Here is a 27,500-nt window from a genome sequence, read left to right on the forward strand (position 1 = left end):
TGCTATACTTTGAAGTGTTCAAGTTATCTGTAAAGATTCAAACACCACAGATTATAAAATTATGGTGATTCAAGTCTCTTGATTCTGAAATTCAATTTTTGAGTTTTTAGTTCAATTTCTTAAATTCTTTTTTCCTTTTTTTTTTTTTTCCGTTGCAGGAGATCACAGCACACAAGTTAGGAGCAAAGGGGGCCTTGGCAAAGTAAGTAACACAATCTTTCTTTCAGTTTCCATAATCAAAAGTACATATTTTGGTCTGAATTACAATTCTTACATAGAATATTATTAAAAAGACAGAATATGAATAATTATCTGACCAAAATTTTATAAGACTGCCCTAACATCCTAATAATAGATGTTACAAGACAATCTGAAAATCACTTTTACTATCCTGCCACTGAGTGTCACTCTGATCCTACCTCTCTGCAGCACAGAAAGAATTTTTAACAGAACTATTGAGAAAAATAGATTGGTTCTGATGAGTTCAGCTAGCTACAGAGATACTGTGCATTGCAGCAGCAAATATTAACAGGTGGGCAGATACAATGGGAAAATTACAGCAACTTACGGAGTCACAGCTCCTCTAAGTGAATACCTTTGTTAAGACATACAGGTTGTTAGTGCGCCCCTGGTAATCCATCCTGGAAACAGATACTGCTTAGCTAACCTCTGAGGATATTTTTAACCATTTATGGTACTACTCTTTCTGCTTTCCACTAAACTGAAACATTGATCTGGTTCATGCATCTCACAGGAGTGGAAACTACAGCTGTTTTTTAAAAAGTAAAACTTGTCCTGGCCTGTAATCCCAAATTGATAACAGGAAAAGGGTGAGATCCACATGCTCCTTTTTTACTTACTCTTCAGATATACTTTAAAAACAAAATAAAAATCCAAGATCTCCTAAGGGAATAAGCTCTCTTCTTGTTATTAAATCTTTTTGACCAAATGTAAACAAATGAGACAATTCTCTTTTTGGAACCAATTATAATTTATTGTCAAGGTATACTGGGACTAAAGTCAACTGCTTTTAGAGACATTCCATTGTTGCATGGATACATTTAACTCAGAGCTTCTGCTTACATACTTCCTTATTATAGGTCAGTGTTTTAGGCTGGGGACAACTTCTTCACTGGGCCCTCCATTTATAGTGCCTGTTCCCTGCCTCTGTTAATGCCAGTGAAGTAACTTGCAGCAGAGTCAGCAGAACTGTGAATTATTGTAATTTTTTAAAAAAAAGAATGTAATGTGGATTTAGTGGTACAATCAGTTACTGCTGCCTGAGGTGCAATACAGATCTTTCCCTTCTGTTGCCTGCAACCATAGCAACTGAATCCACTATGCCCTGGTTATCCAGAATTATGAACATTGCATTTGCAGGGCTTTTTAAAACACTCAGATACTCAGAAATGGCACTCACTATTCACAGTGTGAACATACAGTTATGAATTATGTATGCTTTATAAAAGGCAATTAATAGCAGTAGTGGTAGTGGCTAATAACTTTTAGTCTGAGATGAAAATCCGCTTGCCAAATTCCAGACTGACATCTGATTCCTCAAAAATACCTCCTGCTTCCACCTGCCTATCAATACAGTGCTGTGATTTTCCAGAAACTCGTGTAAGATTCACACATCCACTTGGAATGAACGCCACCTGAATTGTGCAAAGGCTGCAAAAGTGCATTAGAGAAAATATTTCTGGAAGCTATCTGGGTATTCTCCATATAACACAGAGTGGTAGGTCGCTCTGGCAGTCTCTTTGCTTCAAGTGTCAAACTCAAGGCCATCACAGACCAATGCAGGACACTCTGGGCTAAAATAATTCTGCTGAGTTGTGTATCAAAGTCAGTGTCCCAAATGGCAACTAAAGTATGGGAATATCCATGTAATGAGATGGAAGTAAAACTCAGAAGGGTTTATCTGTGGAAGGGGGTCATCTCGCTCCCAGAACTCTGAAAGAACTTCCTTGTCAAAGTATGGATAAAAGGAAGGATTTTAAACACACCAGTTAAGTCTGGACATGATTTTGTATGACTGGAGATTGTTGTCATATTTATTTTCAAGAAATTGAAGATGTAGAAAAGGATCTGGGAAACTTTTTTCCTTTTAGAGCAGTACAGATGAAAAAACAAATCGACTCAAAAATCTCAATTCTTGACCTGAGCAGCTAAGACATTCTAGTCCTTTTAAGTGGGTTTTGAAAGTAAGAAAAAAAATGTATTCATTGCACTCATGCTGACCATCTGCTTCTTCTCTTCTTTACAAGCCTGGTCCCTCCACCAAAGTCAGTGGTTATCTCCACTGAGCATAAAAGATTCTGAGTTAGATGTAATTAAGAACATAGACACTATCAAAAGGTAAATACATCTGAGGTTCTATCACCCTTCCCACTTTTCCTCTTAATTTTGTGCAATCACAGAAATAAAATACAGACTGAACCCTGGTTGTTAGCTTTTCTCCTGCATGGAAAATCTTGTCTAGTTTAAGACCCGAGTTAAGCTACACAAGCTAACTGATATTGTAGCATGCTATTTTCAACATCTAGGGCCATTCTGGAAACTGCAAACAATTTTAATCATACATTAGGCTAGGCAAAATTGAGACAAATCACAGGAATAAAAGTCTCTAAAGTACCTGGTTTAACTGCTCCCATCTGCATCTACTGCTCTGTAGACTCCTCCAGTAGGACCATCTCCCATTGAAATAAAATGGCATGGAAAAGACAGACAAGTCTCACTAATGAGAGGGTGCACAGACCTGCTGGGAAGAAGGGTACAGTCTAACTCTGGCTACAGTCTTCTTTTCTTTGCCATTTTAATGTACCTTACTGAAATCAAACAAAATTTCAAACGAGGTGAAATTCTTTATGGGAGAGTGGCTCAGGGAAACTCTCAAAAGGGGGCAGAAAGCACAAAAGTGAACTGGAAATGCAAAATACACATTTCACTTCTTGCATTCCCTGCATGCCAGGAAGATGGGACCTGTGCTGCACTCAGACACACTGATGTAAAGGGCAACTTAAAATCAGCCAAGTGAAGTACTTCCAGGATGGTTTTTTTTTTTTTTTAATTCATTTTGACGTCTATTAATAAATGAACCTCCAAGTTACCAATCTCAATCACTGGCAATTACTTTTCTTTCCTCAGTTCCTCTTCTAAGACAACTTACACCCTCAGGCTCTAGAATATTTCTGAACCAGACTCTTAAACTGTTCCGGTATCTGGTAATACTTGTGTATAGTCCTATCCAATTTCAACAAAAGTTCCCTTCACAAAGTCCATTCATTTCTGTTCTGTATAGGGTGGTGTTTGGGAGAGCTGCTGGCAATAAAATAGCATGTTACATGCCCACAAAAGTTCATCTATCCTAAAGCAGCAGGTGCTTAGCAGCTTTGCTATTTGCAAACAACTCTTCAGATTAACTTCACGCAGATGTTAACAACAGTGTGTCTTTACATAAAAAGTATTAGGAGCCATTTGGACCAGTGAAGGCAGTTGTTTGCAAGCTGCCTTTCTTCCTCTTTTATTTCAGCTATTTGCCTCAGCAACAGCTGCTGTTCTCAATGCTGTGGTGTCTGCAGACACCACATCAAGTTATACTGATAGCTGACTGCTCCCATTAACATGTTCATGTGGTCATTTTTCTGTTATTTACAAATATGCCCCTAGTGAGAATTATCAGGGGAACAGATAGAGTTGTCCTTACTTTCTGAAAATGTAACACAAAAGTAAGCTGTAACTTTTAACCTGTTAGTTCTGCGTCATAGTGAACCTGATGTGCTTCGGTGCTCCTGGAGCTTTTTGAAATGGAGGAAAATGTAATTCTCTGAGTAACGTCCTATCAGGAACAGGAGATGCAGGCCCTGTGACCATGTACTAAGAGCTCTGTAGCGGATAAAACATTCCAGAAATTTCGCCTCAGGGCTGTCTTCAGCCTCCAGCCATGCTCTAAATGGGGTGACAGGAATGGGTCTGGGTTTGCTCCTTGCTGGATAGCCCCAGGCTATCTGCAGCAAATGCCTCCCATTGACTGTGGCAGAGAAGCTTCCTTTAGCGACAGTGTCTGATGCTGCTCACAGTGCTGGGTCTGATAAATGTCACTATGCAAGGGTTTACAGGATTGTGGTACAGCCTCAAAGTATGTTATATTTCTGCCTTCATCTTGTACAACTGGCAGAGGGGTGACATACACTTCTTTTTCTCACCTAACTGGCTCGCTGGAAGAAAGAAATGATTGTTTATGTTGAGATAGCTGCCTGGTTGAAATTCTCATTTAATTCCCTTCAAATACAGTAGAGATGAGTGAAGCCCTTTGCTTTTGAGAAGCTGGGCCTTGTTAAGTACATTTCTCCTAAAGATTTCCTTCCCCTGGAACACAGGGCAAAGCCAATCTTGTTAGAGAAATAAAATTCTGTTCATATGTAACACAAGTGCTCTGGATGCCACACTGTCACTAATTTTCAGCGGCCATATGCAGCTTGACATGTCTTCAGGTCTGAACCCAGCTACTGAGAGACAGTAAGAATTTCTTTTTATGTCTTATCACAGATGTTACTATTTCCTGAGCTATTCTTGCTGAACAGCTCCTGGGTTAGCCTTCCATGTCACTGTTACTATATTTGTAGAACTGCAGCAGCAAGGAGCCCCAGTCAGCGACTCTTATCTCTGGGGATATGAGAGGCTTATGTGCCAGACCCTGTACAAACACCTGCAATGTTCCTCTGTGTTGATCCAGCTTTTGGCTGACACAGTGCAACACGGACACTGAGGGGAACAAAGTTCTTGTGCTGGGAACCTGCTGTGGAGAACCCGAAAAATGCATTTCTAGTAGTGCAATGGTTGATTTTACTCTGAGCCAGAAGATTATAAGCATCTATGTAATGCATTTAAATAAATGATATATGCGTGTGTATGATATATAGTACCTATTTCATCGGTCATTCCTATTAAGAGGTAAGTATCTATTTGCAGCTGAAGCAACAGGTGGCTTAGAGAGACATAATGGAATCCCTCCCTTAATTTATTGAAAAGCCTTCTTTTCATGGCAGCAGACAAACTGGAATCTTAACTGGGAATACATTCTTCCCCCCCCCCCAAAAAAAAAAAAAAAAAAAGGAAGGATATCACTGTTTTCTCCCACTTTATAGTAATCCTAGTTTCACACCTAAAATTATTATAGAATTCTGTACTGTTCTTTCCATACATATGCAGAGCCAAAGACAAGAATTGTGAAGCTCAAAATATCACATAACAACCTCTGGGAACAGGTGGACTGTGACTCAGAGGCACAGAGCTCTTGTTAAGGTGTTTTTTGTGTAAAAGTAGCTTAGCACAACAGTTCCATTACCTCCTCTATTTAAGCCACCTGTCTGCAAGGAGTTATGCTGCCCAGAGAGCTGCAATTTACTGGATGAAACAGCTGACTTACAGGCCATGTAATCTTTGTCAATTAAAACACAAAACAACAAAAACCAGGCTAGGTTCTTTTCTTGTTACTGAGTCTCAGCAGAATTATTTATCTGCAGAGTTTTCAAGCTTTGCAGCCCCCTGTAATATGCTTTTGCTGTTCATCACCTGTTCAGGATTTAAAAATATGCTTACATCTTCAGAGTTACCCAACCAGAAATGTTTTATACAGCCATGGTCTTCTAAATCATTTGAGGACTGCATGATAATGTAATTGCCAACAAGTAATGTGCTCCAACAGGCAGATTCAACCATAGTTTACTTATGGAAAAATTTGGTTAAGAAGAAGACCAATCCCTTTAGCAAGATAGTAAAGTAAAGCAAGATAGTAAAGATGTATCTTTCCTTTTCTCTCTATTTTTCATACTTTCAGTTTTGTATTTCCTCTCCCTTTTCCACTGGATTAGGCTGCATGCCTCACCCAGGTTTTCCCTTAACATGTCTGAATGGTCCTTGGTCAAAGTTAAGAGAATACAATTGATATACAGTAAAGACAAATATTTTCAGCCACTGTTAGAAGAAGAGAGCAAAAATACTTTCTTTTAAAGGCACAGTGATGTCATTGACACAGTCTCCACCAAAGAGGCAACTACTCTACTATTGTAGAGGTGCCAGGATAGCCAGTTTTTTAATTGAACCTGTACCAAAAACCAGAACACTGCCTATTCTCTGAGAAAGAAATACTTGCAACTAAGGGATGCAATTTTTTTCAACAAAAAAATACAAGGCAATAGGGAACAGGGATGGGGAAGGATAGAGAAAGGAATGGAAAGTATACAGAAAAGGCTATCACTGAGAAAAAACTGAGCACTGTGGAAATGTCTATGTTTTATCCAAGATACAGGTATCTAAATTGGTATATCTATGCTGCCCTTACTTCTATCTGAATAAGGCCTCTGGGATTGCAGTCATAGCTGTGGCTGGAATTTGGCACTACAGTTTTGACCTTTAGCTTTAGTGAAGTGGCTCAGACGATGGCTGCTTGATAAGTAGGTCAAACTAAACACAGCACAGAAGAGATACTGGACAGATAATAGGAGGCTTTTGCCTGCAGAAGTTGGTCTTTTGCAGCTTGTTCACATCAATATGTACAGAGATGATGTATTACAGGAAAATGTTTTGATAGAACAGGAGAGAGGCAGGCCAATTTACAAGAAAATGTCTGGAGGTAATTATTTTAGACTAGACTAAAATGCCTAAGTCTGCACTGTGACTAGGATAATTGCACTCAGTAAGGCTAATGTAGGAATTATGATGGTACTTCTCAGTGTGGAGCTTGTGGAGAATTTCAGCTTTTAAAGAATGTTTTTAGAGTGCTATCTAAGGAGTAATAGATTTTTTTAAAATGCCGTTTCAGAAAAAAAAAAAAAACTTGAATATACTGGCTTCAATGGAAACAGGATTTAAATAAATCTCATTCGCTTTTACAGATATGCAGACTTCATCCTAAGTTGTTTTGATTTGTAAAGGAGGAGAGGATTTCACTCATTACTTGAGTGAAATTCTGTATTCTGCTGGTAAAATCCATCCAGAATTACTATTGTATACGAAGAACAAAATGTTAAGTACAGATCCACCTGCAATAACAACATTCAAGACAATTATCTTTGAGCAAGATTTGAGTATTAACACTTATTTGATATATGGAAACTACAGCAGTCTCTTATTATTGCTGGTTGTTTTCTTGCTGCAAGGTTAACCTGCAGAAATAGGAGCAGAAGATTCACTTCCCCCAGATTACTCATGTAGACCTTGTAGCAAACAAACTTTTCATTAGGCATTCTTGTGAGCTTGTATTACAGCTGTTCATTTATTTGCATCACCAAAAAGAAGTGGAGGGTAGAAAGAATAGAATGCTATGCTATGCTTTAAGATAATCCCTTCTTAAAAAAAAAAAAAGGGGGGAAAAAAGGCACTTGCTCTTTATCAGAAAGAACTGAAAAAGGACAGGTCACTATTACAGCTGTGGATTGCTTGTTAAAGACAGAAAGCAAAGCAAAATGTAGCAAGCAAAAATGACAATTACTGCATAGGTAAAATGCTACCTTGGGCACTTAAAATACTTCATTGTAACAACAGCTTTTTCCAAATACTCACTGACATCTAAGAATGTCATATCTGGTAGCAAATTAAAACAAATCTCCATTAGGCTGGTAATTGCTTATTGTCCCCATTGTCAAGATGGCTAAATTGAGATGTAGTGAGTACAGTGAATGGCCACTCAGTACAGGGTGTAGGAGGCAGAAGGACACTTTACATCCAAGATAATGAACCACAAAATTACACTTTTAAGGAAATACTGTAGATCCATCTGACTTGCACTGACAAGCGTATTTTCTCTGCCATAGGCACAATCAATGAATGAAAATGACTATTTTAGATTTTGTTGAAAATACATGGAACTTTTACTCTCTGGGACAATCCTGCTCACAAACATACATTAGATATGTACTTCTGTTCTGTGAGCACAGTACCATCAAATATCCTAACCATATCCATCGTGCCTTGAAATGCCAATACACACAGTCCAGTCTGGTTCTGTACCACCATTCCACATGAGGAACAAAACAGGTTCAGATGCACAAAAGTCTAAAGGTCCTTAACTACACTATTTCCTTCTAAGTGTATTCTTAAATACACTATATTTTTCACTATTTCCTTGGCTTTCTCCTCACACAGTCACACACATTTCAACAGGGTGCCCTTAATAAGTAAAATATTGTCCCACATCTTTGCAGAACCAAAGTAAGACAGAACTGTGTTAGATCCAAAAATCCATGAACATCTGTTTTTATCACAAACTTTTTATAAAGCAGAGAGAGATAACTGTTATTGTCACACGTGACTGCTTGGACATTATTTCAACCATTTGCACCTGTTTTTGTGTCTGTCTTCTAATTTATTCAGACATTTCTTTCTCTTTCCTCTGAAGTGTCTGCCTGTGTGCCTGCTGCCAGAGCCAGGAACATTTTCCTCTATGTACTAGTGATCTGTTCCAAGGCTGGCTGCAGCTGCCCTGTGCAGCTTGATGGAAGGGTATGGGGGGCTGGAATTGGCACAGCTTTGGGATATTGCATGGACACAAATGTGCACACCACAGCATACAGCACCCATAGCTTAGGGGTCCAAGCACCAACTCAAATATTCTATCCCCTTTTTGGAAACCCAAGCATAGGAAATCCTCTGATCTAGGCTTATGCTCCTGGGATTTTACTGGAGTTCAAGCATTGACAATACAGCTAGGAGAGAAGTAGTTAATATTCTTCCTGACTCTTCACTCTCATTAGAAATATCTAAATGTGCTACTTAAGAGCTTTTTATAGGAACTTCATGCATTGCTTTGTTGACTTCTGCAGATATGAAGGGTAAATTATTGGTATAATACACTTTGAAATCTGTACTTATATGCCCCAAGACATTTCTCTCTTCTCTCTCCCTCTATAATAAAATACCTTTTTCACACCAATGTCTACCTTCCATAAATGTTCCACTTTGTGAACGCCTTGCCAAACTACTGCTTTTTCCTTTTATGCACGTAAGTGAAAGCTGCTGTGTGCAATGATTAACAACTGTGTCTGGAATAATAAAAACTGCATCTGTGTCTATATCTACAGCCTTTAAATATATCACATTTTTTGTCTAGACCCTGATTCTAAAGACCTTTATGCTTAACTTCACACAATGTGAATCTGTGACTTCTATTCTCATTTTAAAATGTATAACAGGAATGAAATTATCACTTGAGCAACTCATTACTTTCTGGAATGTATTTGTTACCAAGCTTCATAGAAATATTTAAATAACATTTAAGCAATTTAAACAACCCGCTAACTTACTGGATTCTAATTTTCTTACACACACATTTAGTAAAACTTAAAAAACTATATGCAGCCATAAAAATGAATCTGCAATTTAATCTCATATCACATAAAGGATAATTTAAATGAAGCATACTTCCAAGACAACTTCCAGATATGAGTGATATCTGAAGTGAAGTGAAATCAGTACTTCACATGTAGTGATGGGCTTATCACTCATGATGGAATGAACACTGTTGGCAGGAAACTATGCTTAATATAAATAAACAAGTCACACCTAGATTTCAGCAATTTCTTGGACAGCTGAAGACAGAGAAATATAAAGACACAATGGCTGAGGTACTGGTTTTAGGATCAGTCAAACATAATTTGCAACAGCTACCCTTCCGAGTAAGGCTACCAGTACTCACCAGCACTGAGAGCTCCTCCTGTTTGATCAAATGGCTGTAACAAACCTTTATAACACTATTTCCATATTTGTGAAGTTCTATTAAAGGTCAAGATTATTCTTTTTCTGTATTAACAGAATGAATTTTGTCCCAGATTCTCAGGCTAATTCAGCTAATGGTGTATACTACAATTCCTTTTCTTATGTAATAATAATTTAAAAATCATCAGGTCTTCTCACGTTCACTGATCATAACAGGACAGCATGTACCAAGTGTGAAATTTTGTACTAAATAAAAGAATAATGTTTAATATTTAAATTTTACTATAGAAACCTACAACATAGCTAATAATTACAGGCTTCTAATTTATCATGTTCAAGCATTTTTGTATTTCTTCAGACTAAGAGGTACATGAAGATCACGGGCCCCTCCCGTGTTTGAAATTGCACTCAAAAACTTGAGAACTGAACGGCCTTGTACAATGTTTCATGAAGGGTATAAAGACAAAGCTGCAGTCTGTTGCTGAGCACAAGTAAGCTACATTCTCTTACATGGTTATAACCTCCACTGAAGGGGAGAGAAAGAAACTTTTCCAGGTACCATAGAATCAGGGAAAGGTTTGGATTGGAAAGGACCTTGAAGATCATTCAGTTCCAACCGCCTGCCATAGGTAGGGGTACCTTTCATAGACCACCTTGATCAGAGTCCCACCCAATCTGGCCTTGAACACTTCCAGGCATGGGGCATCCACAGCTTCTCTGGGCAACCTGTTCCAGTGTCTCATCACCCTCAAAATAAAGAATTTCTTCTTTATATCCAGTCTTTAAATTTAAAACTATTGCCCCCTGCCCTGTCATTACAAGCCTTGGTAATGTCTTTCTCAGTCTTTCTCACAAACCCAGTTTATATATTGCAAGGTCCCAAAAAGGTCTCTACGAAGCCTTCTCTTCTCCAGGCTGAAAAAATCCCAACTCTCTCGGTCTGTCTTCACAGGAAGGGTGTTGCAGCTCTTATTCCATGTTAAGGTACACTTCATAGAATCGCAGAATAGTTTGGATTGAAAGGCCATTAATCTGAAAGTTCTACTTCATGTCCCTATGTTCCCAAGTTCTTAAAATTGTTCGTTTTAAGAACTAAATGGTGACCTGTATTAGTTCTCTGAATAGACACTCACTTTAAAATAATGATATTTGTGTACACCTAAGATGTCGGAACTCAAAATGTCCCTCAGACATTTTCAGAGGTTCCAGGCCTTGGTCAGAAGCATTTTAGACCCTGGCAAGCAGCTGAAAACAGCTGGGATTTTGAGTTTGAGCCATGGAATGAGTTACCAACTTTGAAGGTGGAACAAGCGGTCACAGAGGGTTAGATGGTATAGTAGAAGTAATTACAAATTAGAGGGGAAAATTTTTTAGTATTGTACAGGGGGGTTTTAACACCTGTACAGGGGGGTTTTACTTTGTACATGGGGGTCAGGAGTTCTAAGATGGAGGAAAGTGGGCCTGATCCAGTTCTTCTTCCTTCTTCTTCCTTGCCTCCATGTTCTTGGTGATGTTGGCACTCACAGATTGGTTTAGAGTAGAAAAGCACCTTGTAACATAGATAGTAGGTATTGGGGAAAATCTGTAAAATACATCATATAAAAGATAACAGCAGCCCTGGGCTGGGAGAGAGACGATAGAGACACCACACAGTGAGGGTGTCAGGAGTGTGTGTGGCTCTGCCTGGGCCGCTGACCAAAGCAGCCGCAGCGGGCGAAGACAATCTTTTAGATAACCAACAATAAACTGCCTTGAGACCGAACAACAAGAGGCTGCAGAGTTTTTCTTTGGAAGCACGGGTTGGAGGAGAGACTTTACCACTACACGAGAGCCCCGAATCGATCCCGGGGTTCTCACACTAAGAAATTATAAATTTGAAGTGAAAGACTGCATGTGCAAGTATATGGTAGGTTTAGGAGATGGTATCAGTAAAGAGTAGGCTGATTACTATTTTAATATATTTCAGCAGTTCTGCTAATATGATAATAAATATGAGCACATTATTAAAGTAAAATAGAACACTGCATCAATGTAAATGGTGGACATAAACTCTTACATTTATACCCAACATAAAATTAATTGTTCATGTTTATACCTCTCTTAGAGAAAAATATTCATTGCTATTATCTCAGATGTAACACAGAGAAGAAGGTTATATAAGGAACATAAATAATTAGGTATGCAGTTATATTTACTCTGTTTCCAGAAGCTATTTCTGTATGTCTAAAATAATAGTTTTATAAAGCTGTCCATCTATGAAGTTATGTATCCCATGTCTTTGTCTTCCCTGCTATTAAATCTCTCTCTTTGTTCAGATTCTTCCCACCATCCTTCTTCTTTCCATGATATGCTCCTCAGTTTTCCTTTAGTCTAACATGCCCTTCAATTTTTTGCATTTTGTCTTGTTCCTATCTTCTACAGGCACGGAGAACTGTGTCTGCTTCTCTTTACCATTTGCAGGGAGAGTTATGGCTATAATAATCCCAAGTAATTCTTTTCTCTTCCTCCAAACTTGTACCACAATGGCCTGAACATCTCCACCTATATTTCAAATGTTTATTGGCTTGGTTGGGAAATCCATGGACCATGACTTCTGTTCCTGGCATAGATATTTATTTTTCCTGAACTAAAGACCCACATTAAAAGACAAACAGGTTACTGGCTTTTTATGGTTCTTCTTGAAGAAAGAAAGAGTACTTACAGTTTTACTCCAGGTGAGACCTGTGGTGTGATGCTCTTTGATATAAGCTTGAAGCTCAGACCAGATGTTCAGATATGACTTCACCCAATCAACATGGCGTGTGTCACTGTAAAAACAGAGGCAATATTTATGTGTGAATGTACTTAAAAACAGACAGCAGTGCTGCTCTTGCTTAAAGCAGGCAAAACCCATTGACTGCCTTAAAGCCATGGACAAATCAGTTAGCAGGCAGCAAACCAGCCCAGTGCTGCAAAGACTGAAGCTACTACATTGCAAAGATCTATATCCTTCTAGAGGACAAACAAGAGCAAAGGATGCCTCTAGCAGAGAGTGCTTCCTGCTAGAAGTGTGTGTCACCATTCTTCTCAGGCTCAAAGTCAACTGAAAAAGCACTAAAGGCACATTGAGCTGGGCAGCAGGTACCCAGACACAGTTTCAGGGTGCTGAACTTTAGAAAATTAAATATCCATGTATTGTGCAGATATTCTGGCTGCCATGTTCCAATGTGGCCAGGGCAATACTGGGTCATGTTACAGTCATCCAACTAAAATATTTATACATGAAGAATTTTTAAAGTACAAGTCACAAGCTGGCTTTAAAATCTTTATCATTATTCCTTCAATGAGACTCATAAATGAAACCAGGAAATATGGAGAGAGAAACTACTTGTAAGATCAAGTCCATAGTTACAACAAATTATTAGTGAATAGTGATGGCTTATGAGGATTTGTGTGTCTACATTCTATTTATTTCCTTTGGAATTTTAGCCTTAATAATGTGGAGGACCTGGGTCAACAAGTTTAATCCAAAGCCTACTGAAGTCAAGGGACAGCCTTCCATACTTTGGAAGACACTGTGGTCTGATAAAGTGAAAAACAGGAAGAGAATTCCTCATTAAAGGAAGAATACCTAAATACTGTACTCTATTTATACTATTACATGAGACATTTTTTTCCTCCAGTGTAAATACTGGTGCTATGTTGTAAAAATCATCAGTTACCCCAGCATTAGTTGCTACCTTCAGTAGGTAAACTCAGGCTTTAGGAATACTATATAAAATATATAAAATAACATACTATATATAGCATACAATTTGCATTTATACATATACAAGAAACATAAATACATGTGAAAGGTTTTAATATTTAGAACCTTTTCCTCACTAAAGAGGAAAAATTCAATAGCAAGTATCATTCTTCATTGGGATATAAAAATCAAGAGCCAATATCTCGCCTTCAAAAGCATCACATCAACAGGATGTATACATGACTTTTCAAAGAAGTCATAAGAAGGACCCAAAATTTTTCTCTTTCTCCATCAGTTCACAGATATCATTCACAGAACCTTCTTGTATATTCGTTGTGCTCTTTAAGAATAGTGAAGTGGTACAGAGAAAAATCAAATTAGGAGCTATGGAATTTGAATCTGTATATAGAATCTACCACATAAATACATATTTTCAAGCCAAGAGCAAGAACAGCAATAGTATGAGAACACACATGAGAGGAGGATGCACAGCAGCCAGCTAGCCACAGTACATTGCTATGTAAATAGGCATTTGCATATAAGCTCCATGATGCTGGAATGCCAGAAAAAATAAAAATAATCTTAAAATGTGCAGAGAGTGAAAACCAGCACTGCTAATGCTGCTGCCATTCTCACTGCAGCATGCTGCAGGTCAGAGGTGAGGAGGGAAAACTATACTACTGCAAGAAGGTTTCATCAAATGCTTTTTAGTTTACAAAATACTTCCAGTGATAGCACTGTGAACCCTACTGGTATGGTTAATGCTCTGTTCTCTGGCTAGCTGATACTGGAGCTTGGCAACATACCTGTTCTTGTAGTCCTTTAATACCCTGTTAGTATAAAAGGTAGCAGCATCATTCATCTCCTTGACATAAGGGCCTGGTTTAGGAGACTAGGAGCATCACCCCATGGTAGCAGGAAACAACAGAAGAAGAAAGGAAGTAAAACATTAGTCAGACACCTCCCCTGACATACTAGGTTTATTACCTTCTTGGGTGTAGTAGACTGAAGAATTATATAGATGAGACTGCAGAGCTCTGCAAAATTTGGAACTATCCTGGGCTGCACCATCCAGAAGCCTATTAACAGCCCTCCCAACCATACCGTGTGTCACTCACCACTGCTATCCACCCAAGGGCAGGGATGCTCTCACTGACAGCTGAGAGGTGGTTGAACATTGAACTTCCTCTGTTCCTCTCTCTGAAGTTCTGGATTTCCTGAATCTTCTCTGATATTGGCTTGAGAAGCATTGCCACCTCATTCTGGAAAAAAAGGGAAATGGAGAGGAGAGGAAATGGAGACGAAATGGAGACGAAATGGGAAGGGAAGGGAAGGGAAGGGAAGGGAAGGGAAGGGAAGGGAAGGGAAGGGAAGGGAAGGGAAGGGAAGGGAAGGGAAGGGAAGGGAAGGGAAGGGAAGGGAAGGGAAGGGAAGGGAAGGGAAGGGAAGGGAAGGGAAGGGAAGGGAAGGGAAGGGAAGGGAAGGGAAGGGAAGGGAAGGGAAGGGAAGGGAAGGGAAGGGAAGGGAAGGGAAGGGAAGGGAAGGGAAGGGAAGGGAAGGGAAGGGAAGGGAAGGGAAAGGAAAGGAAAGGAAAGGAAAGGAAAGGAAAGGAAAGGAAAGGAAAGGAAAGGAAAGGAAAGGAAAGGAAAGGAAAGGAAAGGAAAGGAAAGGAAAGGAAAGGAAAGGAAAGGAAAGACTGCTATTAACAGTGGGTGGTCCAAAAGCACTATGTGGTTTAATACTGTCCTCCTTGCCTACTGATTTAACATCCATAAAGAAAGGTCATCATAAATTTCTACATTACAGCAACAGTTTAATTACCCTTCTATATTCACAGTGATAAAATGCAGAGACATTAAGTATTAATAACGTGTTGTAGCAAAAATTGTTCTCAGCACTGGCAACATTTTCACATGCTGCCCAGATTAAGACCCATATCAACCCCATAGCTCAGAGTTAGTAGAATGACTGTAATTTTCATCTGATATCCCTGGAACTTCTTCAGATGCTTGATTTTTTCATGTTATTAACCAAGCTGTTTTTCCCTAGAAACACAAACTACTTGTTAGTTGCCTGTTATCATCTGGCAACAAGACTGAGAAAGTAACACACTGTAGGCAAGATCAATTTTACCTTTCCTTCTTGGTACATTTTAATGTTTTGGCTGCAAGCAATGCGGGAGGATTTCATGGGAAATATGCTGCCTGCAAGCCATGGTTTAGGGAAGTTCTCCTGGGTTAATCAGGAACAAATGGTATCCATGGGAATGACTGCTGAGTGGAAGGAATAGTGTCTGGAGTGAAGAGAAAAGCAAAATGAATACAGAAGCTATCCAAGCTCTTTCCTGTGCAAAGTGAATGTTAATCACACTGGTCCAGTGTCTCAGAAAAACTAATTTAGAGCACTAATTCACTGGGAAGAATTCTTCCACACAGAAAATAGCAGATTGAGGGACATGGAGTCATCAGTTTAGAGGCAAAACAACTGCTGTACCTTACAACCCTATAATATTGCAAAAGTATGCTCACCAAACCTATATAATGTCCTACCAGACAGTGCACTATTCTGATTCTCCCTGGCACTTCACTTGGAAATCACTCAGGATGTAGCAGAACTCTACATTTTTTCTCACCTTTTCCAGGACTATTTCTGATGTGCTTGCTGGAGACAGCTAATCCTCATGATCTTGAGGACTACCATGACACACACAAAATAATGGGCACATATGTCCTCCTTTATCTCTTTCATCTTAAGGTTTTTCTTTTCACCTTTCCAGAAGACTTCAGCATCAGATAATTTTATGTCACCTTAGAATAAGCATGTTTGCTATGGATCAACAAAGGTCAAAAACACTTCAAAAACATGTTAAAAAGAGGTTGTGCATTTTGAAAAGTATTTTGATATACCTACAGAGCGTGAACATTTTAGTGGTAGAGTAATTCTGAGAAAGGCCTATGCATTGGAAATACATGGGGATATGTGATCTTCCCCTACAACAAAATGGAATGGGAGAAAATAAATATTTACTGTATTACTGTGAAATTAAAATATTTTTTGTTGATGACTTAATGACCAGCACAAATCATTAAGTCTGAAAAAGCTCTGAAATCCCCATGATTTGTAGTTTTTAAAACATGACCTTGTTGCCATAACATAACAAAGTCTGCAGAAATTCTCCTTTCTAATTTTTGCTTGTTTACAACATGCTGCAGCTGGTATTTTCTTGGGTATTTTCTTATTTTTCAGGGAAATCTTTCAAGTATGACAGCAGTTAACAAAACTGAAATTTAAGAAAGTGCTTGTTCTGCTTTGATATTATGCCAGTTTTCCTCCCATAAAGTCTGAGGGATATTTACAGTCCTGAGCTTACTGTGAATCTTCATGGCCCAGTTCCAGACAAAGAGAATATCAGTCCTAAAAATACAGCTCCACAGATGCCTGGTATATCTAGACAGCACTGGGAGGCAGCACATTTCTGTGGATAGTGCACAGAAGTGGGAGTCCTTAAATGGGGGTTCTCATTGCAGCTCTCCCACCAAATTGTCATCAGGTTTCAGGAAAGCTGGGTTATTTTTCTGTGCTTTGATTTCCTAGATATTAAATGGTGATAACATGGCTGTTTTATTTTGTAGAATACTTTGATTCCTATAGATAAGAAGGCAAAATTAAGGTCAATTATTTTTCTGAATGACACACAGTGACCCACACCACCTCCTATTCTTTCTAGAAAAGCTCTCAGCCACTTTTCTGAGGATCTTCTGTAAGTGCCACAGAGATTATTTCTGTCCCTCAGAACAGAGGACTTAATCTATCCAATTATTACCTATTTATAAGAAATGTTTATAAAAATCTAATGGATTTATTTAATTTCACAGAACCTGTGCAAGTTTTAAAGATGAAATACTTATTGCTAAGGAAAGTTTCTCAAAGTAATCATTCCCTTGGCACTGCAGTGACACCAGAGTGGACTTGAGGCTTTGCTCATCTCTGTCCCATGTGAGAGGTCTTGGCAGAGCAGCACACTCTGCACTCATCCTGTTCTGCAATGGCTGCATAGAATGTGTGTGTTTTTGGAAGCTTCTTGTCTTCCAGGTTTCTGTGTAAGGGTTTGACACAGGAGCACAGCCTGCAAGGAATCACTGAACTGAGTTCTGTCTCAGTTCTAAATTTTTAGTTAGTGATTAAACTGCAGATGAATTACAGTTTATATGGCATATTGGTATAGAAAGGCTCATTAATTCTGGCAGTAATCAGTCTTGTTTGGCTTTACAATGCAGAAACAGTTGTGCTGAGAGTTCTAGAAGAATAATGTCTTTATTGCAATGAATATTAAAACAGCTGACTTAATAAACTTATTGTCTATATTGTATCTCTAAGAAAACTGAATTCCAGGGGATGAATCAGAACTGTTGGAAAAATCTTCAGCATGCCTTTGGCATGTGCTAGATAAAATTTCTTGCAATTTAAGACCCAGCACAGTTGTTTAACAGAAATTTAAGAGCATCTTTATAAACACCATTCCTATTATAATATCAGTTTTGCTGAAATGCTTAAAAATGAAACATGGGTACAACTGACAAATACCAGAAGTAATTCCCAGTATTCTTTTTTTCCTTTTAAAATAATCATTAAAACCAGATTGTCACTTTAACACAAATAACTAGAAAACCAGCCAGCTTATAATATTTTATAATTCTTATTAGAAAATCAAGAGTAGTAAGGCTATTGCCATGATTAGCCAAAATGTTCCAAAAAACTTCCAGCATGCAACAAGAACTGCCTTAGGCTTTGGCTTCAGAGACTTAACAGTCTCAGCCCAGTCTCATAAAATGGCCTGGAATACCAGTATTCCAACAGACCCCACTACACAGACTTTCTTCTCCTTCACATATTTGCATTACCCACACAAGAAAATCCCCAGGTGACAGGCTTAATAGGACCGACACTCAGTAGGTCAGGAGAATGGCCAAAGTTTTGGGTTTTGTGCTGTTCGAAATCTGCCTGTAAACTGAACGGCTTGCTTAAATTTTGACTGCTTGAGCCAGTGATTACTTGAAAATCTCAGCTTTAATTTGGGAAAATGGGTATTTTCTCAGGACCACTGTTGTCCAGAAACCTGCCAGCATGAATCACAAAGGCACAAAATACAGCAGGTAAATAAAAAATATAGTTTTGAAGATCTTCTGTATTTTTTAGCTAATCTTACATGGTTTTGAGGGGTGAGATTGTTTACTGAAGGATGTTTATGTTGATGAGTGGCAACACAATTTACAATTCAACTCACTATTACAGTGTTTAAATCAACCTGACTTATTATGAAAAAAAACATATCAAAAGAACAAAACCCTTTTAAGTTATGCAAAATGAGGGCATGGCAAAGGAGCAGCAAAAGGAAACTCAGAGAATTTGGGATCAACGGCCCCTTCCTTTCAGTCAGCTGCAACCTGAACAGCATGAGCACAAGCTTTATTCCATGGTGTACAGTTCTGTTAGTTTCTCCTTCATACTTACATAAAATCTCCATCATACTTACTCTGTATTTTTAATGAGCAAGTTTGAAACACGGAGTTGATCTGAATCAGGTGTCTTTGTATGTGTTGGCAAGCAGTGCAGCCAAATAGGAATGGTTCTGCAGAGCAGAACAGTTGGTACTGAGGCTCCAACATTCACAGTATACATGTAAAGGGGGGCAATTTGGGACTAGCTGTAAATTGTGGTTTAGATGCTGCCTGGGAGTGTATCTTCCACTTAACGTCATAAGAAAGTTTGTACACCTTAAGCTGCTCTACCCCCTTTGTACACCTTAAGCTGCTCTATAATGTGAAACACAGCATAGCAAATGGGGCTGATTTGACGGAGAAATACAATCCCACAGTGAGCTAAAACACTAATGTAGACACAGCCATTATCTCTGCAAACAGCCTAGTACAGTCCCATCCCACATTTCATCCTTTCAAGAGATGAAAGATGTCATGGATAGCAACCACCACACTCAGTTCTAACAATTTAACAGGCAAGCATCTGCTCTCAGCTGAGGCTTGATTCCCTTTACTGTAAATGAAGAAAGAAATATCCCTGAGGAATTATTTGCAGGTATTAATAGATATTAGATGACTATATGCTAGAAGACATTAATAGATGTGATGAAATGGACTCTAGAGGTGCTGGCCATTACTGTTAAGAGAGCCTAGAAAAACACCTTACACAACATTCCTACCTTGACAGTTTAAAGCTGATGAGCAGAAGCCCATCCTGTGTCTACAGCAATAAGATCACCAATGAGATGTATTTCTGCTATGAGTGGCTGTGATTCTAGAGTTTTTGATTAACTGTAATTTCCCTTTTTTTTTTCTTTTTTTTTTCTTTTCTTCTTTTTTTTTTTTTTTGTATTTTCAAAATCTGTAAAGAAGACTTTAAGTTTGTACTTTTTTTGGTAGGTATGCAGCTTATGAAAGGCCTATGTTTTTTCTCTGACTCTTTATTCATAGCCTGGATGGAATCAGTGTTCAGATCAGGCTGAGAAATAACCTATTTAAGTACATATAAAATATAAGTTTTTTTACCCTACTGCACCTTAATCCAATGTTTTCTCTGCAACTATTTTCTGACTGGCTGTAGAGACCATAAATGAGATTTTTCTCTGAGATCACTACATTTATATTCCTCTAGTATTCTGGTATTTTCAGGGTTCAAACCTCTCCTCCTACCTAACTACATTAATTTATGGCCTAGTTTTCTTAGAATGTAAATCCTCAACATAGTGGTATAACAAATATTCGATGTGTTGGTCAACAGTACAAGTTTTGCCACTTCAACTCTCTGCTGCTGCGCAGCAGGACTATGACACAGAGAGACAAATCTGCATAACTGTCTGGTCAGCTTCATCAGCACAGAAGCTTAGACACATTTGTGTGCTTCCAAAGTGACTTAATTGGTATTTGGCTTTTATTCCTCTTAGAGAGCACAAAAAATCTCAATCTAACAGCCAAAATCAGCTCTAGCAGTTTTGTCCTTTGTGGGGAAAAAATAGGGAATACCAAACCGTAACTCCACATGACAAATTACTACTTTAGTCATTTGTGGGTTTATTTTTAAATGTAAACTCTGAGACAAGGCAATTGGAGAGGAATGTGAAAGACAAATCGCTTCTAACCAGTAGAGAAATCCAGGACCTGATACAATCTGCATGCATCAGTTTACAGCAGTGCAGAATCACACCCACTCCCTTTGGCTGGGACTGGCTGGTTTTTAAACTGACTCGAATGTTCTTTGTGTTGTATTCTTGTCCACTGCAGCTTTCTGTGGGCAGTATTTTCAACAAGAAATTATTCTCCTACTTTAGCAACACAGGCAACACCCCACAATTAATCAACAAGAACAATTACACTAATAAACTGCTTTCAACTTTTTGATGTACTACTCCTCAATCCTGCTGCTGTGATTATAGTCCATGTCAGTGGAGTCCAGGGCATTCCAGGTAGCAAGGAGATTCTGCTAAGCCACAGTTGCTTTGTTCAGAACATCTGAGATCCTATGAATCTTTGCTAAGAGCAATCACCTCTCATGGGGCATGTCCCAGGAAAGAGATGTTCGATGTTGCAGGTTTCCATCCTTGGCCAAAATGTAAGGCTGCCCAGTTCATTGAGCAGTCCTGGAACTGACATAGCTTTTGGAATTCACAAATGTGGATGTGGCCTGATTTAGACCAAAGTAAAATTAGAAAAAAAGAAAATAATTAACTAACCTGTGAATCAAAAAGCCCTGCTTTTCAGTCATCTGTACCTCTAGTCCTTTCCTTTTTAGAAGGTTATGTGCATAAATCCCAGGAAAGAATTGTGTAACACAGAGAAAGGAGAGTACTAGTTTGGATTTGTGCTTAGCAGAAATAAAGAACATGGTACTTAATGGGAGAGGAAGTGTCCTATCAGCTTTGTTCAGTAGGGTCTCACATGGCACATTTTGAATATGAACATTGCTACAGGGACTGAAAACTATCCTGGTGATTTTTGGACATTATATTACAATCATCAGAATTCCAGTAAAGGTTTGCAGATCCCTAGAATTGCTTAGTATGTCAAATGAGGATCCAGAGTATACAGGTACACTGGAGGTCACAAGTGCAAGGAACCTTTGGTTACTGGAGCCTGATTCTTGCACAGAATGTGAATTGCAGGCAATTGCTGTGCCTGGGGATGTTGGTGTGAGCCAGTCTAGAGCTGCCACTGATGGGAATTTCTGCCTCTATTCTGTACAAGCTGGGTGAAGATGCACTTATCATGGCCCTTCTGCATTCCCATGATTACTAGTTCTCCCTGGGCCTTCCTACTGCTGAGTGCACTGTCCCTGGGGCAGAAAAGAATCTCAAATGCATCCACGTTTTATTGACCTGTGAGTTCTGGCAAACACAAGTGAAGAAAGTGAAATGGGACAAGGATTCCTAAAGAAGTTAACTAAAAGAAAGACACTGAGGGGCCGGAGTGTGTCCAGAGAATGGCAATGAAACTGGTGAAGGATCTAGAGAGTAAATCCCATGAGGGGCCAATTAAGGATGTGGGGGTGTTTAGTCTGGAGAAAAGGAGGCTTAGAGACACCTTACTGCTCTCTACCACTACCTGAAAGGAAGCTGTGGTGAGGTGGGGGTCAGTTTCTACATCCAGGTAACAACTGACAGGACAAAAGAAAATGGCCTCAAGATGCAACAGAGGAGTTTTAGACTGGAGTTTAGGAAAAATTTCTTCACTGAAAGGGTTGTCAAGTACTGAAACAACCTGCCCAGGAAAGTGGTTGAACCACCATCCTTGAAGGTATTTAAAAGATGTGTAAATGTGGTGCTTAGAGACATGGTTTAGTGGTGGAGTTGGCAGTGCTGGGTTTATGATTGATGACCTTAAAGATGTTTTCCAACCTAAATGGTTATATGAACTGAAAATATAATGCATTTGTGGCTAATAAAATGCAGACTAGCGATTTTGAAACAGAATTATGAGGTAACAGTTGTCAGGGGCAATCTGGATGTGAAACAGAGTAAGAGCTTACAACAATATCCAAAAATGAGCCTGTGAACTCTGCAGTGCAGTGGGTTAGCAACTGGAAACTGTTGGTCCATCTCTGCGGCTGTAACCACGCGTCACATGCAGTTGTAGGATTGCAGATAACAGAAGTATGCCAACAGTTTGGCAACATTTCAGAGAACAGGACCGGGGGAAGGGGTTCCCTTTTGAGCTCAGGACTCTCAGGCTCCTGTCCATGTCACTCATGGCACCTTCTCCGAGTTTGAGGCCTGAGGACCTTAAAAGGACTGAACTAAATTCTTCCTTAAGCTATTTCTAGACACAGAGGAGCAGGTTAGCAGAAGTGAACCAGCTGAGAGAATGACATCAAAACTCAGCCAAAACTCTTTTGCATAAGAATGTAATAAATTAACAAGGTGAGAAGTATCCTACTGTTTGTATTTCTGGAAAACAGTAAGGGTTATCTCAGTAAGCATGAGGAAAAGTAGGGGGAAATGGAATGAGTCCTTTATTCAAAGATTTTGCCACAGCTATTCTAATCCTACAATAGATTTTTTGTTGTTGTTTTTGCTTGGCTATAAAAAATAAAAACAGAAGGACTTGTTCTCATGTCTCTAAGTCCAAATTCAAATACGGTTTCTTGAGTTTCTGTGAGGTGAGGTGAGGTCTCCTTTTTCTAGGAAAAAAAGAGAAAACTCTCCTTTACCTCTCACTTTTTCCCACCCCTCTCCTCCCACCTGTGTTCAGGATCTGGATATTTAAGCTAGGTATTTAATTGGAATGTTTGTCTGCACAATGTTAGGAATAAATCCATGAGCTTTGGCAGTCATATGAACTCAGCATTCTTCTCTAATGAGAAATTACGTAATCATTTATAGTCTGAACTGCATCTGTCATTTAAATCTATTTGTAGTACTTCTTACCACGAACACACTCATCCTGCATATGCTTATATTGATTCACAAAAATAATAGACTCATTAATTTGCTCTCAGTACAGGAACAATGGATTCCTCAAGCCCTCAAAGCAACTCTCAAAACTGTTTGAACTTTTAAAGTGAAATACAACAACTCATAAAGAGAAGGCAATATATGAGTCACCATTCACAAAGAATTTAATGCAGTGACTTTGAGCAGTGATCAATATTCATGACTGAAAATTTTAAAAAGTTGTTAAACAGATAAATTTGGTCAGGAACACTAATAACTTTAAAAATTATTATGCAATGAAATAAAAATCACATTTCAGTCAGAATTGTATTTGGCTTGGACTGTGGGAAATAGAAAATCAGATCCAAAGTGTTTCAGAACGTTTTGTGAAGGTTTATGCTAAAACCTGTCCTCTGAATAGCCCAAGCAACATGCAAACATATGGTCTCAAAATATCTTTTTAAACAACTTCTCACAGATTACAGCAATATTCTAATTTATTTTCCCATCTCCTCTGCACTCTCTTATAAACTCATATATTCTTTTATACTATTTCTAGTAGTAAACAATTTATAACAGACACTTTTTGTTTGAATGTTAGAAGTTTTGCATCAGTTAATAATTTCTAATAAGTAGATGGACTGAAAAATCCCATGTTGCTGAATGAGCCTGTATCTAGCAGCCATTAGCTGGGACATACACAAACAGGAATATCAACTGGTGGTTTTGTCATGTGATCTCTTCCACTGCACATACAAATATAGAACATGACCATAAAAAGTAACAGAACATGCTCTCTGCAAAGTAATTTATTGCAGTTGATGCTAGATTGGTATGCCAGCTGGAATTACCTTCCTGGCTCCTACTATTTTCACATATTCAGATAATAAAGCCTGTGCACTGGAACAGATTCCAAATGAAAAAAAAAACATTATTGACAAGCAAAACTCTACAAAAGCAACTTTTAGCAATCTTCACTGAAAATGTTTGCTAGTGACTCATAGCATGAATTAAAGAGTGAAATGAATTCTAGGACTTCACCATTTTCAGAGAGAAAAAAATACCACTTTTTGATGATATACGTTTCACTCTTTGCTGAGCACAAAAATATCCAAGGCTTATTACAGATATAGGAGCTTTCTTTTTGTTTGAATTCCTTATTCATTAGTTTGTGAGCTGCAAGAGCTGAGCTAATTTATTTTTCCAGCTCATTTTCCCCTCCCTATTTTTTTTTTTTTTAAAGGCACCATGTATGACATCCCAACCTGACAGGAACTCAGTAAATCCCCTCAGTCTCCACACCGCTGTCTGTGAATGTCTACAAAGCTCCTATGCCATAACTGCAACTCGCTGGCTCATTCACAGCTTTACATTATAAAGCAAACAGTCTAGACAGCTGAATGACAGAATTACTCTCTTTTCTCTTGCATTTATAGATATGCTGTCATCTTCATTTGCTTTTCTCTACTCTGTGCATTCTGATACACTAATGATCAGCTTTCCTGTTTGGATTCCACACTGACTCCATGGCTCTAGGCTATAAATACAACCAGAGCCGAGATGACATCACAGCAATAAGGTCCTGGGGAAGCAGGCCCAGGATGCCTATTTCTTTCCTTCTCCTGGGTTAGCTGGTGATTACCAGCTTTTTCAAAATGCTTAACCAATGTGAGTTTATAATAGAATTTTTTTTACTCATTGTCATGGAGATATAAAAAACCTAATGCCTGAAACCTCTCTGCAGTGGGAAAAAAAATATTCAATTTGTATAAAATAGGCAGCCTTCAATTATTTTCAATCTGTCCATAGTATAATCAAGTGTATCTGTGCAAAAAAAAAAAAAATACGCAAAGAAGAGAAAAAGATGGACAACAATATGTGTTTTCATATCTATAAAAATGTGTAGCTAACAGTCTTAAAAAAAAAAACACGTAAGTAACTGGACTGGGTTTGCTCTCACTGATAAAAAGAAACTTTAGTCTGTAATATTCCTGGTATTTTAACTTTGGAATAATGTGTACACACATATCACGTGGCACTTCCTCTGTGCTAACGGAGAGTTAAATGATAAAAGTGTACTTCAACAAGCTGCAGAAATCTACGCAGGCCTGATAATGTGCAACTAAGACATACAGATATGGATGGCCTGCTCTGGTGATGTTTATGACAAGGTTTCTATTATTCGTTGCTTTTCTTAATGCTTCTATAACCGTCATTCTAGATTGCTGGAGAATCTCTTTTTTCCTTTATTCTGTTGTTTGGGTTTTTTTAGCATGTTTTTTGACATTTTTCAATGAAAATTTCTAAACTTTATAGTTGAAAAATCTCAAACTTGACCTCTGACTTGAGATCAGAAAGTTATAAGGGTAGGAGTAGGGGAAGCCATTGCCATTCTCACTGGAAAAGCAGAGAAAATCCTACTGATAGGCTATCAGCACAGGAGGCCAAACCAGGACCCAAAGCTTATTCTTGTACCAGAGCTGGGACAATCCCAACACTTCAGAACATTGCATTACATTATAGGCCATCAGAAACTGATCACTGGGGAATATTTTACCTATGAACATGTAGAATTTTGTGGGCCACTGGGTGCAATTGTACTCACAGCCAATATAAATGACTGCTCGAGGCCTGTACCAATGGGAATTTTGCCTGTTCTCTGTGAGCCATGACCCACTTTTACTCCCAGAGATCAGGGACAGCTGGAAAAACAACTGATCCCTTCTTGCTTGGAACTCTGGAGTCTACCACTGAATATCTATGGGCTTTTTGTTTTTCTTTTCCTTGAGTCCCCTTGCCATTAAAACATACTGATTAGAAAAACTTCGAATTTGTGTCTCTAAGAAAAATAGTGACACCAAAACTTCAATAAATTATACCATGGGCAGAGAGTTCTGATTTGCAAAAATGGATTTTAATGCACTTTGGAGCAGGGAACTAGTGGAAAAAGGCAGAACTGAAGGCCATTATGAGACTGTGCAAGGGAAGACTTCATTCTTTGCATATTCCAAGGAGAAAGGTTCAAGGGTGGTCCCGCAGAAGAGCTAACTGCTATTCCCAGGAATGATAAAGTGCTGTTGGCCCTGAGCCTTCTAGAAACTACAAATGAGATTCATAACAACTCCACAGCTTCCCTGAGCTTTCTAGTGAGGGGAGGATTTAAATAGTTGCCAGTGAGACAAGTATATAAATCAACTTGATAAAAGTTTATTTTTCATTTTCTTGACAAAATGCTTTGCCTTCCTTCCAGAATTGGCCTAACCTGGACCTCAGTTTGGGGAATACTGAGTGCATGGGCTAATACTGGCTTTTCTCTCACTAGCTTATACCCTGACTTCAATGTCTACCTCATAGCATCCCTGGGGTCTGGCAAATAGCCATTCTATTCCATGGCACTTCCAGAGAAAGACAGATCCCACTTAAAAATGTAAAGTGGACAACTCCTTTGCTTTCTTCAATGACCTTATATGCATTTGTACAGAAAAGGTTCTTAACCCCAGACCATGGCTTTCTGATTATTACAGCACCATGCTTATAAAAGTGAAAGCAAGCCCCCAAGTGCACTGTATAAATAAAGGAACAAACAAAGCAAATGCAGGATCGATAACATACGGCAACACAGACTTTTTCATACACTGCCTCTTGACGCTCCATGTCACTTTCCTTACCTCTGGAGGCTCTTGACATTGAGATGCTAACAGCAAGAAAGATCTCTGTGCTTGGAAAGCAGCACGTACCATCTCTGCCTGTAACAAAAGGAGGAATATAAATTAAACCTTAGCCTGTAACCACCAATGCCTCTTCGTGGCAGCTGAAAGTCAAGTGTGACAGCTCAAATCTTCCTTGCTGCTTCTCATCTAAATCACAGCAACACTGGAAGAAATGTATTAAAGCAGTAGCTTAGCTCTAATTTTTTTTTTTACACCTATGGTTAAATTCCTATCTTCTTCAGACAGGAAATAAAATGAGTTGATAAGCAGGCTTTTAGTTATAATTCCTACGTTTAGTCACAGGAGGACTTAATTTTAACACTTCAGAGTATGTCTAGGCATTTTAATGGTGATGCTTATACCCAAGCGCATGGCAAGAACTTATCACCACTGCGAACAGCAATCTGCA

At 38.7% G+C, this 27,500-nt stretch overlaps 1 protein-coding gene and 1 long non-coding RNA gene across 4 annotated transcripts in view; one reads left to right on the forward strand and one right to left on the reverse strand.

The window, feature by feature from the left end:
- Positions 1 to 2,636, forward strand: part of LOC115493771 (uncharacterized) — a 19,375-nt gene extending 16,739 nt beyond the window's left edge. Inside the window, exon 3 of the long non-coding RNA XR_005979571.2 lies at positions 159 to 2,636. This is a non-coding gene — a long non-coding RNA (uncharacterized lncRNA). The remainder of the gene's footprint in view (positions 1 to 158) is intronic.
- The window catches only part of CAP2 (cyclase associated actin cytoskeleton regulatory protein 2), a 68,269-nt gene that overhangs the window by 8,512 nt on the left and 32,257 nt on the right, over positions 1 to 27,500 (reverse strand). For all 3 annotated transcript variants that reach the window (XM_030265512.4, XM_072924156.1, XM_030265511.4), the window contains 4 exons: positions 27,050 to 27,127; positions 14,560 to 14,703; positions 14,248 to 14,333; positions 12,416 to 12,521 (listed from right to left, as the gene is read on the reverse strand). In XM_030265512.4, the coding sequence (XP_030121372.4) occupies positions 12,416 to 12,521; positions 14,248 to 14,333; positions 14,560 to 14,703; positions 27,050 to 27,127 (414 nt within the window). The remainder of the gene's footprint in view (positions 1 to 12,415; positions 12,522 to 14,247; positions 14,334 to 14,559; positions 14,704 to 27,049; positions 27,128 to 27,500) is intronic.

This window comes from Taeniopygia guttata, chromosome 2 (assembly GCF_048771995.1).
Source record: "Taeniopygia guttata chromosome 2, bTaeGut7.mat, whole genome shotgun sequence".
Classification (NCBI taxonomy): domain Eukaryota; kingdom Metazoa; phylum Chordata; class Aves; order Passeriformes; family Estrildidae; genus Taeniopygia; species Taeniopygia guttata.